The sequence below is a fragment of the Oncorhynchus kisutch genome, linkage group LG25 (assembly GCF_002021735.2).
Source record: "Oncorhynchus kisutch isolate 150728-3 linkage group LG25, Okis_V2, whole genome shotgun sequence".
NCBI classification, from domain to species: domain Eukaryota; kingdom Metazoa; phylum Chordata; class Actinopteri; order Salmoniformes; family Salmonidae; genus Oncorhynchus; species Oncorhynchus kisutch.
Window position 1 is genome coordinate 42,493,476 of NC_034198.2, and position 16,766 is coordinate 42,510,241.

Below are 16,766 nucleotides of genomic sequence, written 5' to 3' on the forward strand. Positions count from 1 at the left end.
TAAAAATATACTGTAGATAAAGAATAAAAAAAAACCTGGATAAACCATGGTGTCTAGGCTATGCAGTCATGCAGGACAGCCCACAATTCCAGCCCACTACAGTCTGTCCAGGCAGGCCTTTCCTTATCAACAGACCTTTGAACCCGGTGTCGATACTCCGTGCCTCGCTGTCTCCCTGGCCTAGTCAGCAGCCAAAGTCCTCTCTGCCTCTTACACAGCCTCAGTCAGTACTCTGAGTCTATTGATCCTAAGTGCCTCTCGTTCTCACACCTTGTCAACAACAGTCACCCTGGTCCTCTCCTGTCCAGCTGTCCCAGACCTCCAGCGGAGTGTGGACGTCTTTCTCTGCCTACCAACACCCCCCCCCCCCCTTCTGCTTCGACTCCGTCTGCCTGGATCCAAATGTGGATGTCTTCCTCTTAGACCTACCCGTCTAGACCCCCCCCCCCCTGTGCTGTGACTTCCTCTCTATCTGTCTCGCCACCATGCTGCTGCGCACCTCAGACTTCCTCCTGCTCTCTCTCTGCCTCTCCTGGGGGATGTCTGCTTCTCTGGTCAGGAACATCACTCCTGAAGAGGAAGTCCCAGAGGCAGAAACCATGTTCGGGGATGACACCGTTGCTGCTGCTACCGAGGGTGATACAGAGGGTGATACCAGGGGTGACACTGTTGCTGCTGCTACCGAGGGTGATACCGGGGGTGACACTGTTGCTGCTGCTACCAAGGGTGATACCGTTGCTGCTGCTACCGAGGGTGACACTGTTGCTGCTGCTACCGAGGGTGATACCGGGGGTGACACTGTTGCTGCTGCTACCAAGGGTGATACCGTTGCTGCTGCTACCGAGGGTGACACCGTTGTTGCTGCTGCTGCTACCGAGGGTGACACTGTTGCTGCTGCTGCTGCTACCGAGGGTGACACCATTGCTGCTGCTGCTACCGAGGGTGACACTGTTGCTGCTGGTGCTGCTACCGAGGGTGACACCATTGCTGCTGCTGCTACCGAGGGTGACACCATTGCTGCTGCTGCTGCTACCGAGGGTGACACCGTTGCTGCTGCTACTGAGGGTGACACTGTGGGGGCAGATAGCCTGGTTGTTGATGATACGCCTACCGCTGTAGATATCAGGGTGGAGGGTGACACTGTGGGGGCAGATAGCCTGGTTGTTGATGATACGCCTACCGCTGTAGATATCAGGGTGGAGGGTGATACCGTGGGGGTAGATAGCCTGGTTGTTGATGATTCACCTACCGCTGTAGATATCAGGGTGGAGGGTGATACCGTGGTGGCAGATAGCCTGGTTGTTGATGATACGCCTACCGCTGTAGATATCAGGGTGGAGGGTGATACCGTGGGGGTAGATAGCCTGGTTGTTGATGATACACCTACTGCTGTAGATATCAGGGTGGAGGGTGATACCGTGGGGGTAGATAGCCTGGTTGTTGATGATACGCCTGCAGTGGAGGAACCTGTAGAAGACACCCCAGTGGCTGAAGACCTGGTGGCCGACAAGCCTGTTGCAGATACCATTGTAGCTGGGGCATTTGTAGTCAAGGAAGCAGTTGCGGACTCCCCTGTTGCTGATGATCCGCTAGTAAACGCCCCTGTCATGGCAGATGAAGCCCCAGACACAGAGGCCCTCATGGCGGACATGCCAGTGGTGGAAGACCCTGCTTACATGGATCCGGAGACCCTTGTTAAAGAGGCCCTGATAACAGAAGCCATGATTAAAGAGTTGTCTGCCCAGGTGGAGGAGGAAGACCTCGCTAAAGAGACTGAGATTCAGGACACCATCTTGAAAGATTTGGCTGACCAGGAGGAACTAGAAAAAGCGACAGAGGCCATTGAAGAGGCAGCAGAGGCAGAGGCAGAAGCTCCAGCGGAGGATACAGCCAGCCCTGTGGTACCTGTCGTCGAAGCCCAGGAAGAGGACTCTGACTGGGGCTTGGTTTCCATCAAAGAGAGCCTCCAGACAGCCAATGGATACTTTGACTCCCTGGTGGAATTGATGGGGGGACGCAACGGATTGTGTCAGTACAAATGCAAATACGGTAAGGATGGGACAAGAGTTGTGTGTGTCTATCAGTGATTACAGTAACATCTCAGTATGACTCCATGGTGTTGCCATGTCAAGCCTGGCTATAGACACCTAGGGCTCGATTCAAACCGTATTTGCGGAAGTTCAGGGCTATAGCGCATTCTAGATTTAAAGATCATATCCGATTGAGCCGACATGTGCAGCCGTAAATGCAGTCTCCGCGAAAGCGACAACATTAAACTGAAATGCAGCTATACCACTGAACTTCCACGATGTGGACTGAATCGAGCTGTGAACGTAACAGAACCTAGATACTGAGTGTTATCCTAAATGTAACAGAACCTAGATACTGAGTGTTATCCTGAATGTAACAGAACCTAGATACTGGGTGTTATCCTGAATGTAACAGAACCTAGATACTGAGTGTTATCCTGAAAATCTCAAAATCATTGTTGGATTTTTAATGAATTTATTTGCAAATTATGGTTGAAAATAAGTATTTGGTCAATAACAAAAGTTTATCTCAATACTTTGTTATATACCCTTTGTTGGCAATGACAGAGGTCAAATGTTTTCTGTAAGTCTTCACAAGATTTTCACACACTGTTGCTGGTATTTTGGCCCATTCCTCCATGCAGATCTCCTCTAGAGCAGTGATGTTTTGGGGCTGTTGCTGTGCAACACGGACTTTCAACTCCTTCCAAAGATGTTCTATGGGGTTGAGATCTGGAGACTGGCTAGGCCTTTATGGTTCCAGGTAGAACCCTTTTTGGTTCCAGGGAGAACCCTTTTGGGTTCCATGTGCATTGGAACCCTCTGTGGAAGGGGTCCTACATGAAACCCAAAGGGGTTCTACCTGGAACCATAAAGGGTTCTACCTGGAACCATAAAGGGTTCTACCTGGAACCATAAAGGGTTCTACCTGGAACCATAAAGGGTTCTCCAAAGGGCAGAAAAAACATGTTAGGTTCTAGATAGCACCTTTTTTTCAGTTTCGGTTCTTGTCAATAAACTTCACAATAGGGTGTTGAATGTTCAATTGGTGCTGATTGATAACAACCTATTGATCAATCTGTGGACCAACATAATTAACTGTAAATGGGTCTGAATTAGAGTTGTTCACCTTTCCTTCTCAGGTAAGACACCTGTGCATCGCATTGGTTATGTGATCCCAGAGCCCAATGGTTGCAGCTCCGACCTTCTAGGATTCCAGGTACCAGATAGTGTATGTTTTAACTATCACTGACTGTAGACAGTGTATGATACTGTACTAATACCCGACACCTAAACCGCAGACTGTTTTCTCATACAATACATACTATACTTAAAGGGCCCTTATATAGCCCCCTCTATGGAAAGGGTTCTAGACTGAACCCAAAAGGGTTCTACCTGGAACCAAAAGGGTTCTACCTGGAACCAAACTGGTTCTACATGGAACTCAAAAGGGTTCTACCTGGAACCAAAAGGGTTCTACCTGGAACCAAACTGGTTCTACCTGGAACCAAAAGGGTTCTACACTGAACCCAAAAGGGTTCTACCTGGAACCAAACTGGTTCTACATGGAACTCAAAAGGGTTCTACCTGGAACCAAATAGTGTTTTTCAAAGGGTTCTCCTATTGGGACAGCTGAAGTCATTTTAGGTTCTAGAAAGCACCTTTTTTTTGTGTGAGTGTATATAAATCCTATGTTATGTTAACTTATAACCTGTATATCTTTCTGTATTTTTGTTATTGTCCCAACACAGTTTGACATGGGCATCCCAGCCATGACTCAGTGCTGTAACCAGCTGGACAGTTGCTATGACACCTGCGGCTCCGACAAAAACCGCTGTGACTCCAAGTACCGCTTGTGTCTCCACGCTATCTGCTCTGACCTGAAGAAGAGCCTGGGGCTTGTGTCAAAGGTCAAAGGTGAGATAGCTACTGAATTATACTCTGTAACACTTGACCGTAGACGCAGTGCTTTGTTTGAGCCGGATCCTACCACAGCTACTTAACAACAACAACAAAAAATGACCTAGCTGTGGATTGTGTGTATGCCAATACCCAGGCAACAAAATGACCTAGCTGTGGATTGTGTGTATGCCAATACCCAGGCAACAAAATGACCTAGCTGTGGATTGTGTGTATGCCAATACCCAGGCATTGTCTACGAACGTGCCGCAAATCTGTCAATGAACAGTATGCAGACAAAAAAACAGGCGTTTCGCAATATTTCAAATACAACTGCGGGAAAACACAGGTTGGAAACCGAATGGCTTCTGCTGAAAAGAGAAGAGTCGATTCTGTCTGCTATAGGTCGAATCTGTCTGCTATAGGTCGACTCTGTCTGCTATAGGTCTAATCTGTCTGCTATAGGTCGATTATGTCTGCTATAGGCCAAATCTGTCTGCTATAGGTCAAATCTGTCTGCTATAGGTCGAATCTGTCTGCTATAGGTCGAATCGGTCTGCTATATGTCGAATCCGTCTGCTACAGGTCGAATCTGTCTGCTATAGGTCGAATCGGTCTGCTATATGTCGAATCCGTCTGCTATAGGTCGAATCTGTCTGCTATAGGTCGAATCTGTCTGCTATAGGTCGATTCTGTCTGCTATAGGTCGAATCTGTCTGCTATAGGTCGAATCTGTCTGCTATAGGTCGAATCTGTCTGCTGTAGGTCGAATCTGTCTGCTATAGGTCGAATCTGTCTGCTATAGGTCGAATCTGTCTGCTATATGTCGATTCTGTCTGCTATAGGTCGAATCTGTCTGCTATAGGTCGAATCTGTCTGCTATAGGCTAACAAAATATTTCACAAAGGAAAACAAGAGTGAGATGTAGGAGTTTGGCAAGAATGCGCCGGCGAATAAGCTGCGGATAATTATTTTTTAGGACTATAATTTCCTCCTCATACCGTAGCCTACAATAGGTGTCTCCACACACCTTGGCCTAGGTAGGCTATTGATGGATTCAAGACAAGGTGGTTTTTATGTATCTCAGATTCTCAGTTTGTCATAGTAGCCTGTCATTTTGATCATATGTGCAGTATTCTTTTTTTATTTTATTTTGCCAAAGCCTCCAGTCGTGTAAAATTATGTAGAATTGCAAATTCTTATTTGTTCCTAGGCCGTCATTGAAAATAAGAATTTGTTCTTAACTGACTTGCCTAGTTAAATGAAGGTTAAATAAATTCTTTGTGTTGTTGTTTGTTTAGTGTGTTCCAATTTTCCCAGAAGCGGTTAGAATCTATGACGTTGAGCTGATTTCTGACATGCTGTTCCATCTTTTCCCGTAGTGTATTGTTTTGTAGTGTATTGTATTAGTGATTCACCATAGTGAAGGCGTAGACTCAGGTTTTCTGGGTCTCTATGTTGTTGGTTGTTCAGGTTTCTCAATTTCTTTCTTAGGTTTTTGCATTCTTCATCAAACCATTTATCATTGTTGTTCATATTTTTTAGGTTGTCTGCTTTAAATATTTAGATTGGATAGGGAAGCTGAAAGGTCAAATATACTGTTAGGCTTTCTACTGCCAAGTGGGCCGACTGTGAACGCTCTGAGACACTCTGGGTTGAGGTCAGTGAAAAAGTAGTCTACAGTACTACTGCCAAGAGATGAGCTGTAGGTGTACCTACATTAGGAGTCTCCTCGAAGCCTACCATTGGCTGTGTACAGACCCAGCGTGTGACAGAGCTGCAGGAGTTGTGACCCGTTTTTGTTGGTTATCGTAGTTGTGCCTATGGGGGAGGTTTTGTTTGTTATGTTGTCGTAGTTGTGCCTATGGGGGGCATATGGGGGAGGGAATGCTGTTACCTCCAGGTAGGTGTTTGTCCCCCTGTGTGCTGAAGGTGTCAGGTTCTTGTCCAGTTCTAGAATTTAGGTCGCCACAAACTAGTACATGTCCCTGGGCCTGAATATGGTTGATTTCCCGGTCTAGGATGGAGAAGCTGTTAAAGTAGGGGGATATAGATATAGGTGGCCATTTTTCTCTGTTGACATTATTTCCTGACTCATTTCTAGTCAGGGTAAAGGCTGCTCAAGTTCAGGGTGGAGTGGGTGGGCCAGGTAGACATTAGGTTTTGAGGCACAGTCTCGGGAAATACTTGGATTCACCCGCTGTATTGTGACAGAATGATAGTCTTTTGGTGGTAGCAGGGTGGAGGTAACCACTTGTGCGTTGGGGAAAGTGGAAGAAGCTGTTTCAATCACTCTCTTGAGTGCTGTTGCCAGCCTTTCCTGCTGTGCCCTCAGATCATTTGTGCCCATGTGAATGATGATGTGGCTGGGGGTCCCTAGTCTGTCCTCTGACAACAGCTCCAGGATATGCCTAGTGTTTGTCCTCTGACAACAGCTCCAGGACATACCTAGTGTTTGGGCACCTGAGTTTAGGCAAAAGTTTAGTTTAGGTCTGTTAGGAGGGGTGGGGTCTGTTAGGAGGGGTGGGGTCTGTTAGGGGGGGGTGGGGTCTGTTAGGAGTGGGTGGGGTCTGTTAGGAAGTGGTGGAGTCTGTTAGGAGGGGCTGGGGTCTGTTAGGAGCGGTGGGGTCTGTTAGGGGGGGGTGGGGTCTGTTAGGTCTGTTAGGGGGGGTGTGGTCTGTTAGGTCTGTTAGGAGTGGGTGGGGTCTGTTAGGAGTGGGTGGGGTCTGTTAGGAGGGGGTGGGGTCTGTTAGGAGCGGTGGGGTCTGTTAGGGGGGGGGGGTCTGATAGGAGGTGGTGGGTCTGTTAGGGGGGGTGGGGTCTGTTAGGTCTGTTAGGAGTGGGTGGGGTCTGTTAGGAGGGGCTGGGGTCTGTTAGGAGCGGTGGGGTCTGTTAGGGGGGGGTGGGGTCTGTTAGGAGGGGCTGGGGTCTGTTAGGAGCGGTGGGGTCTGTTAGGGGGGGGTGGGGTCTGTTAGGTCTGTTAGGGGGGGTGTGGTCTGTTAGGTCTGTTAGGAGTGGGTGGGGTCTGTTAGGAGTGGGTGGGGTCTGTTAGGAGGGGGTGGGGTCTGTTAGGAGGGGCTGGGGTCTGTTAGGAGGGGGTGGGGTCTGTTAGGAGGGGTGGGGTCTGTTGGGTTGGTGGGTCCTGTGTTGTCTGTCCCACTGTGGTGTTGAGGCTGTGGTCTGGGTCTGAGGTGGGCTGTTGGGAAGGGGTGGAGTCTGTTAGGAGGGGGTGGGGTCTGTTGGGTTGGTGGGTCCTGTGTTGTCTGTCCCACTGTGGTGTTGAGGCTGTGGTCCGGGTCTGAGGTGGGCTGTTCTGCTGGCTTGTCTGGGGGAGAGTCCTGCTCTCTGTCACACCTCAGCTTTCTGACCTCGTCCTTCAGTGCTGTTAGCTGTTCCATGTGTTCCTCTCCCTCCTCCTTCAGTGCTGTTAGCTGTTCCATGTGTTCCTCTCCCTCCTCCTTCAGTGCTATTAGCTGTTCCATGTGTTCCTCTCCCTCCTCCTTCAGTGCTGTTAGCTGTTCCATGTGTTCCTCTCCCTCCTCCTTCAGTGCTGTTAGCTGTTCCATGTGTTCCTCTCCCTCCTCCTTCAGTGCTGTTAGCTGTTCCATGTGTTCCTCTCCCTCCTCCTTCAGTGCTGTTAGCTGTTCCATGTGTTCCTCTCCCTCCTCCTTCAGTGCTGTTAGCTGTTCCATGTGTTCCTCTCCCTCCTCCTTCAGTGCTATTAGCTGTTCCATGTGTTCCTCTCCCTCCTCCTTCAGTGCTATTAGCTGTTCCATGTGTTCCTCTCCCTCCTCCTTCAGTGCTATTAGCTGTTCCATGTGTTCCTCTCCCTCCTCCTTCAATGCTATTAGCTGTTCCATGTGTTCCTCTCCCTCCTCCTTCAGTGCTATTAGCTGTTCCATGTGTTCCTCTCCCTCCTCCTTCAGTGCTATTAGCTGTTCCATGTGTTCCTCTCCCTCCTCCTTCAGTGCTATTAGCTGTTCCATGTGTTCCTCTCCCTCCTCCTTCAGTGCTGTTAGCTGTTCCATGTGTTCCTCTCCCTCCCCCTATACATTTTTTTCTTTATATTCCTTGGAAGTAAGAATCCATTCAGGTAATTTAGTCCAAAAGGTTTTAGGTAAGGCGAGTCTTAAGGAATTTAGATTTGCAGGTTTAAATTTTGAGGTTAGTATCCTGTATAACTCCTTGCGGAAATAATCCAAGTTTATCTACATTTACCCTCCCTCCCTCCCTCCCTCCCTCCCTCCCTCCCTCCCTCCCTCCCTCCCTCCCTCCCTCCCTCCCTACCTCCCTCCCTCCCTACCTCCCTACCTCCCTACCTACCTTCCAACCTCCATCCCTACCTCCCACCCACCCACCCACCCTCCCTACCTACCTCCCTACCTACCTTCCAACCTCCCTCCCTCCCTCCCTCCCTCCCTCCCTCCCTCCCTCCCTCCCTCCCTCCCTCCCTCCCTCCCTCCCTCCCTCCCTCCCTCCCTCCCTCCCTCCCTCCCTCCCTCCCTACCTACCTCCCTCCCTCCCTACCTACCTTCCTTCCAACCTCCCTCCCTCCCTCCCTCCCTCCCACCCTCCCTCCCTCCCTCCCTCCCTCGCTCCCTCCCTCCCTCAACCCTAACCCTCTGTCTCTCTCTCTCCCCCTCCCAGCCTGTGAGACCGTAGCAGATACTCTGTACAACACAGTGTGGACGCTGGGCTGCAGATCCTTCATGAACAGCCAGAGGGAAGCATGTCACTGTGAGGGAGAGGAGAGGGACGAGCTGTAGAGGACCAGGCAGGAAACTACACAACACCTCCCAGCCCTAGACCAAACTGGGGCACTACACTACTCAACACGCGAGAAAGCCGGGAGGAGAGGGACGAGCTGTAGAGGACAGGCTGGGACACTACACTACCCAGCACTACACTACACAACACTACCCAGCACTAGACCAACCTGGGACACTACACAACACTACCCAGCACTACACTACACAACACTACCCAGCACTAGACCAAAGTGGGAAACTACACTACCCAGCACTAGACCAAAATGGGACACTACACTACACTACCCAGCACTAGACCAACCTGGGACACTACACTACACTACACTACACTACCCAGCACTAGACCAAAAATGGGACACTACACTACACTACCCAGCACTAGATCAACCTGGGACACTACACTACCCAGCACTAGATCAACCTGGGACACTACACTACACTACCCAGCACTAGATCAACCTGGGACACTACACTACCCAGCACTAGACCAACCTTGGACACTACACTACCCAGCACTAGACCAACCTGGGACACTACACTACCCAGCACTAGACCAACCTTGGACACTACACTACCCAGCACTAGACCAACCTTGGACACTACACTACCCAGCACTAGATCAACCTGGGACACTACACTACACTACCCAGCACTAGACCAACCTGGGACACTACACTACCCAGCACTAGATCAACCTGGGACACTACACTACACTACCCAGCACTAGATCAACCTGGGACACTACACTACACTACACTACCCAGCACTAGACCAACCTGGGACACTACACTACCCAGCACTAGATCAACCTGGGACACTACACTACCCAGCACTAGACCAACCTTGGACACTACACTACCCAGCACTAGATCAACCTGGGACACTACACTACACTACCCAGCACTAGACCAACCTGGGACACTACACTACCCAGCACTAGATCAACCTGGGACACTACACTACCCAGCACTAGACCAACCTGGGACACTACACTACCCAGCACTAGACCAACCTGGGACACTACACTACACTACCCAGCACTAGACCAACCTGGGACACTATACTACACTACCCAGCACTAGATCAACCTTGGACACTACACTACCCAGCACTAGACCAACCTGGGACACTACACTACCCAGCACTAGACCAACCTTGGACACTGCACTAGACAAACCTGGGACACTACACTACACTACCCAGCACTAGACCAACCTTGGACACTACACCAGATCAACCTGGGACACTACACTACACTACCCAGCACTAGACCAAGCTTGGACACTACACTACCCAGCACTAGACCAACCTGGGACACTACACTACCCAGCACTAGACCAACCTAGGACACTACACTCACTACCCAGCACTAGACCAACCTGGGAAACTACACTACCCAGCACTAGACCAACCTAGGACACTACAGTACACTACCCAGCACTAGACTAACCTGGGACACTACACTACCCAGCACTAGACCAACCTAGGACACTACAGTACACTACCCAGCACTAGACCAACCTGGGAAGAGAGGGACTAGCTGTAGAGGACCAACCTGGGAAGAGAGGGACTAGCTGTAGAGGATCAACCTGGAAAGAGAGGGACGAGCTGTAGAGGACCAACCTGGGAAGAGAGGGACTAGCTGTAGAGGATCAACCTGGGAAGAGAGGGACTAGCTGTAGAGGATCAACCTGGGAAGAGAGGGACGAGCTGTAGAGGACCAACCTGGGAAGCGAGGGACGAGCTGTAGAGGACATGCATGTACATAGAACAATATCCTCTTGCAAGAATCATCAATGGAAAGAAGAAGCCAACAGTCACTTGCATCAAAATGAAGGGGAAAAAAATGAACAAGCACTCACTTGATTCAGTTGAAATTCAAGTCAACATGGATTCACACTAGATAGCCACTCCTATTTGTCATATCTTTAATCTGAGTCTGGAGGACAAATAATTGTCCTTAGAACTGGAGGGAAACCAAAGTAATTCCGGTACCCAAGAATGGAAAAGCACCCTTTACTGGTTCTAACAGCTGACCAATCAGCTTGCTGCCGACTCTTAGCAATCTTAATTTTAAAAAATTGTGATTGACCAGAAACAATGCTATTTCTCTGTAAACAAATTAACAACAGACTTTCAGCATGCTTATAGAGAAGGGCACTCAACATGTACAGTACTGCACTGACACAAATGACTGATGATTGGTTGAAAGAAAAGGAAAAAAAGATATGTATAACAAGAAAATTGTGGGAGCTGTATTGTTAGATTTCAGTGCAGCCTTTGATATTATTGACCATGTCTTGTTATTGAAAAAACGTATGTGGCAGAGGCTTTTCAACCTCTGCCATATCATGGATTCAGAGTGATCAATCTAATAGAACACAAAGGGTTTTCTTTAATGGAAGCTTCTCTAATGTCAAAAATGTAAAGTGTGGTGTACCACAGGGCAGCTCTCTAGGCCCTCTACTCTTTTCTATTTTTTTTTTACTAATCAATCAAATGTATTTATAAAGCCCTTTTTACATCAACAGATGTCAGAAAGTGCTATACAGAAACCCAGACTAAATGACTGACCACGAGTCTTAAGTAAAGCATGTGTGTCTATGTATGCTGATGATTCAACATTATACATGTCAGCAACCATGGCTAATGAAATTACTGCAACACTTAACAAAGAGTTGCAGTCAGTTTTAGAATGGGTGGCCAGTAATACATTAGTCCTGAGTATCTCTACAACTAAAAGCATTGTATTTGGTACAAATTATTCCCTAAATTCAAAACCTCAGCTGAGTCTGATAATGAATCAATTGGCTGTTGATCAAGATGAGGAGACTAAATTCCTTGGCATTACCTTGGATTGTAAACTGTCATGGTCAAAACCTATTCATTCAATGGTTGTAAAGACGGGGAGAGGTCTGTCCTTGATTTAAACCTAGATTCAGTCAGATCAATCGTTAACCAACGATAGCAGACCCCTGCATAGCGGCTGTTATGGCAGTATCTGAGGTGGAACTGCGTTGGAGCTGTCAAATCGATGAGCAGTTGCACATGCGATCATTGTCATGAAGCAACACCCGCTTCACTAGAAGCCACACCCTCCCCACTAGAAGCCACACCCTCCTCACTCGAAGCCACACCCTCCTCACTTGCGTTAGAATGTGTAGGCTACAAATAATTATGCATTAAACAAAATAATAAGGATTTCTATTATCAAGGTGTAGATTACATATCACATTGCAGTGTTCCCACTTGTTAACAAATCTGCATTGCCAATGGCAATGTCCGCTTTAGTTATAATGCCGGGAGCCACTTGTGGATTTAACAGCTCAGTTCCACCTCGGGCACCATCAAAATAACCGTTATGAAGATGTTGAGTAGAGCCCAAAGAGGTGTTGAACCTACCAAATTGTTTACGTAGTCAAAGACACAGCTCTGACACACACACTTATCACACCAGACATGCCACCAGGGGTCTTTTCACAGTCCCCAAATCCCCAATGAATTCAAGAAAACGTACAGTATTATATAGAGCCAGGATTGGAAATGGAAATCCCTTTCATCTCAGATTGCTCAAGTGAACAGCAAACCTGGCTTTAAGAAACACAATGCCTCTCCCCTATTTAACCTAAATATGCGTATGTACTGATAGATGCTACTGAATTTATATGTAATATATGAAAATGATAAATGTAGGACTAGAATAATTGGTCTCTCTGTGTTTTTTTCCTCAGTATTGAGTCAGTACAGAACATTTTAGTTATATTGTTCTTGTTTTAAATGCATGTAGTTCTGTCCTTGAGCTGTTCTTGTCTATTAATGTTCTGTATTATGTCATGTTTCATGTGGACCCCAGGAAGAGTAGCTGAACGGGGATCCTAACAAAACACACCAACAGCCAATGGGGATCCTAATAACATACCAACAGCCAATGGGGATCCTAATAACATACCAACAGCCAATGGGGATCCTAATAACATACCAACAGCCAATGGGGATCCTAATAACATACTAACAGCCAATGGGGATCCTAATAAAATACCAACAGCCAATGGGGATCCTAATAAAATACCAACAGCCAATGGGGATCCTAATAAAATGCCAACAGCCAATGGGGATCCTAATAAAATACCAACAGCCAATGGGGATCCTAATAAAATACCAACAGCCAATGGGGATCCTAATAAAATACCAACAGCCAATGGGGATCCTAATAAAATACCAACAGCAAATGGGGATCCTAATAAAATGCCAACAGCCAATGGGGATCCTAATAAAATACCAACAGCCAATGGGGATCCTAATAAAATACCAACAGCCAATGGGGATCCTAATAAAATACCAACAGCCAATGGGGATCCTAATAAAATACCAACAGCCAATGGGGATCCTAATAAAATACCAACAGCCAATGGGGATCCTAATAAAATACCAACAGCCAATGGGGATCCTAATAAAATACCAACAGCCAATGGGGATCCTAATAAAATACCAACAGCCAATGGGGATCATAATAAAATACCAACTGCCAAAGGGGATCCTAATAAAATACCAACAGCCAATGGGGATCCTAATAAAATACCAACAGCCAATGGGGATCCTAATAAAATACCAACAGCCAATGGGGATCCTAATAAAATACCAACAGCCAATGGGGATCCTAGTAAAATACCAACAGCCAATGGGGATCCTAATAAAATACCAACAGCCAATGGGGATCCTAATAAAATACCAACAGCCAATGGGGATCCTAATAAAATACCAACAGCCAATGGGGATCCTAATAAAACACCAACAGCCAATGGGGATCCTAGTAAAATACCAACAGCCAATGGGGATCCTAATAAAATACCAACAGCCAATGGGGATCCTAATAAAATACCAACAGCCAATGGGGATTCTAATAAAATACCAACAGCCAATGGGGATCCCAATAAAATACCAACAGCCAATGGGGATCCTAATAAAATACCAACAGCCAATGGGGATCCTAATAAAATACCAACAGCCAATGGGGATCCTAATAAAATACCAACAGCCAATGGAGATCCTAATAAAATACCAACAGCCAATGGGGATCCTAATAAAATACCAACAGCCAATGGGGATCCTAATAAAACACCAACAGCCAATGGGGATCCTAATAAATTACCAACAGCCAATGGGGATCCTAATAAAATACCAACAGCCAATGGGGATCCTAATAAAACACCAACAGCCAATGGGATCCTAATAAAATACCAACAGCCAATGGGGATCCTAATAAAATACCAACAGCCAATGGGGATCCTAACAAAACACCAACAGCCAATGGGGATCCTAATAACATACCAACAGCCAATGGGGATACTAATAACATACCAACAGCCAATGGGGATCCTAATAAAACACCAACAGCCAATGGGGATCCTAATAAAATACCAACAGCCAATGGGGATCCTAATAAAACACCAACAGCCAATGGGGATCCTAATAAAATACCAACAGCCAATGGGGATCCTAATAAAATACCAACAGCCAATGGGGATCCTAATAACATACCAACAGCCAATGGGGATCCTAATAAAATACCAACAGCCAATGGGGATCCTAATAAAATACCAACAGCCAATGGGGATCCTAATAAAATACCAACAGCCAATGGGGATCCTAATAAAATACCAACAGCCAATGGGGATCCTAATAACATACCAACAGCCAATGGGGATCCTAATAAAATACCAGCAGCCAATGGGGATCCTAATAAAATACCAACAGCCAATGGGGATCCTAATAAAATACCAACAGCCAATGGGGATCCTAATAAAATACCAGCAGCCAATGGGGATCCTAATAAAATACCAACAGCCAATGGGGATCCTAATAAAATACCAACAGCCAATGGAGATCCTAATAAAATACCAACAGCCAATGGGGATCCTAATAAAATACCAACAGCCAATGGGGATCCTAATAAAATACCAACAGCCAATGGGGATCCTAATAAAATACCAACAGCCAATGGAGATCCTAATAAAATACCAACAGCCAATGGGGATTCTAATAAAATACCAACAGCCAATGGGGATCCTAATAAAATACCAACAGCCAATGGGGATCCTAATAACATACCAACAGCCAATGGGGATCCTAATAACATACCAACAGCCAATGGGGATCCTAATAAAATACCAACAGCCAATGGGGATCCTAATAAAATACCAACAGCCAATGGGGATCCTAATAACATACCAACAGCCAATGGGGATCCTAATAACATACCAACAGCCAATGGGGATCCTAATAACATACCAACAGCCAATGGGGATCCTAATAACATACCAACAGCCAATGGGGATCCTAATAACATACCAACAGCCAATGAGGATCCTAATAAAATACCAACAGCCAATGGGGATCCTAATAACATACCAACAGCCAATGGGGATCCTAATAACATACCAACAGCCAATGGGGATCCTAATAAAATACCAACAGCCAATGGGGATCCTAATAACATACCAACAGCCAATGAGGATCCTAATAAAATACCAACAGCCAATGGGGATCCTAATAACATACCAACAGCCAATGGGGATCCTAATAACATACCAACAGCCAATGGGGATCCTAATAAAATACCAACAGCCAATGGGGATCCTAATAAAATACCAACAGCCAATGGGGATCCTAATAACATACCAACAGCCAATGGGGATCCTAATAACATACCAACAGCCAATGGGGATCCTAATAACATACCAACAGCCAATGGGGATCCTAATAACATACCAACAGCCAATGGGGATCCTAATAACATACCAACAGCCAATGGGGATCCAAAAAAATACGTTTCCTAAAACTTTCCATTTGAAAAGGAAAACATAAACAAATAGTTTGCGGTTAATATATAAAAGGTTTATTTAAAATATAAACAGTACGTAATATCATGTCACTCTCAATGTGTTTAACTACTACCTATTTCTCTTGCTCTTAGATATCTTTATCAATTTAACTTCATATATTCATATATGTAATTGTGTTGTTATTTAATTAACATACCTCAGGACCTTTCAGTCCTGTTAATTTACAGCGTCATTTATTCCTAATGTACCTGCTAATGCGGCTCTTTGTTCTGCATGTTGTGTGAAAACAAACTGCGTCGCAAATGGCACCCTATTCCGAATAAAGTGCACTACTTTTCACCAAGGTCGTTGGGGCTCGGGTCGTAAGTAGTGCACTATGTAGGGAATAGGGTGCCATTTGGGTCGCTGGCCCAATAACCCATCAACACAAACATGAGTTTTTTTTTAACTACAGTATGATGTTAATGATTGGCTGATTCTACAGTATGATGTTAATGATTGGCTGATTCTACAGTATGATGTTAATGATTGGCTGATTCTACAGTATGATGTTAATGATTGGCTGATTCTACAGTATGATGTTAATGATTGGCTGATTCTACAGTATGCTGTTAATGATTGGCTGATTCTACAGTATGCTGTTAATTAATGATTGGCAGATTCTACAGTATGCTGTTAATGATTGGCTGATTCTACAGTATGCTGTCAATGATTGGCTGATTCTACAGTATGTTGTTAATGATTGGCTGATTCTACAGTATGTTGTTAATGATTGGCTGATTCTACAGTATGATGTTAATGATTGGCTGATTCTACAGTATGTTGTCAATGATTGGTTGATTCTACAGTATGATGTTAATGATTGGCTGATTCTACAGTATGATGTTAATGATTGGCTGATTCTACAGTATGTTGTCAATGATTGGTTGATTCTACAGTATGCTGTTAATGATTGGCTGATTCTACAGTATGTTGTTAATGATTGGCTGATTCTACAGTATGTTGTTAATGATTGGCTGATTCTACAGTATGTTGTCAATGATTGGTTGATTCTACAGTATGTTGTCAATGATTGGCTGATTCTACAGTATGTTGTCAATGATTGGCTGATTCTACAGTATGTTGTTAATGATTGGCTGATTCTACAGTATGTTGTTAATGATTGGCTGATTCTACAGTATGCTGTTAATGATTGGCTGATTCTACAGTATGTTGTCAATGATTGG

At 45.9% G+C, this 16,766-nt stretch overlaps 1 protein-coding gene across 2 annotated transcripts; it reads left to right on the forward strand.

Annotated features, from left to right (window-relative positions):
* Positions 1–217: 217 nt before the first annotated feature.
* Positions 218–12,497, forward strand: LOC116357496 (uncharacterized). 2 transcript variants are annotated; one of them, XM_031805278.1, is made up of 4 exons: positions 218–2,049; positions 3,173–3,249; positions 3,782–3,947; positions 8,577–12,497. In XM_031805278.1, the coding sequence occupies exons 1-4, from the start codon at positions 486–488 to the stop codon at positions 8,693–8,695; spliced, it is 1,926 nt and encodes a 641-aa protein (XP_031661138.1). In that variant the 5' UTR covers positions 218–485; the 3' UTR covers positions 8,696–12,497. The 2 variants fall into 2 exon arrangements, with proteins under 2 accessions (XP_031661138.1, XP_031661137.1); XM_031805277.1 differs by having other exon boundaries at positions 239–2,049; positions 3,173–3,261.
* Positions 12,498–16,766: the final 4,269 nt, after the last annotated feature.

Excerpts from the sequence above, each read along its gene's own strand:
- LOC116357496 (XM_031805277.1), top strand. The coding sequence starts at position 486 with ATGCTGCTGCGCACCTCAGACTTCCTCCTGCTCTCTCTCTGCCTCTCC. Across the intron at positions 2,050-3,172 it reads TCAGTACAAATGCAAATACG|GTAAGACACCTGTGCATCGC; the intron begins GTAAGGATGGGA and ends TTTCCTTCTCAG. Across the intron at positions 3,948-8,576 it reads GCTTGTGTCAAAGGTCAAAG|CCTGTGAGACCGTAGCAGAT; the intron begins GTGAGATAGCTA and ends TCCCCCTCCCAG.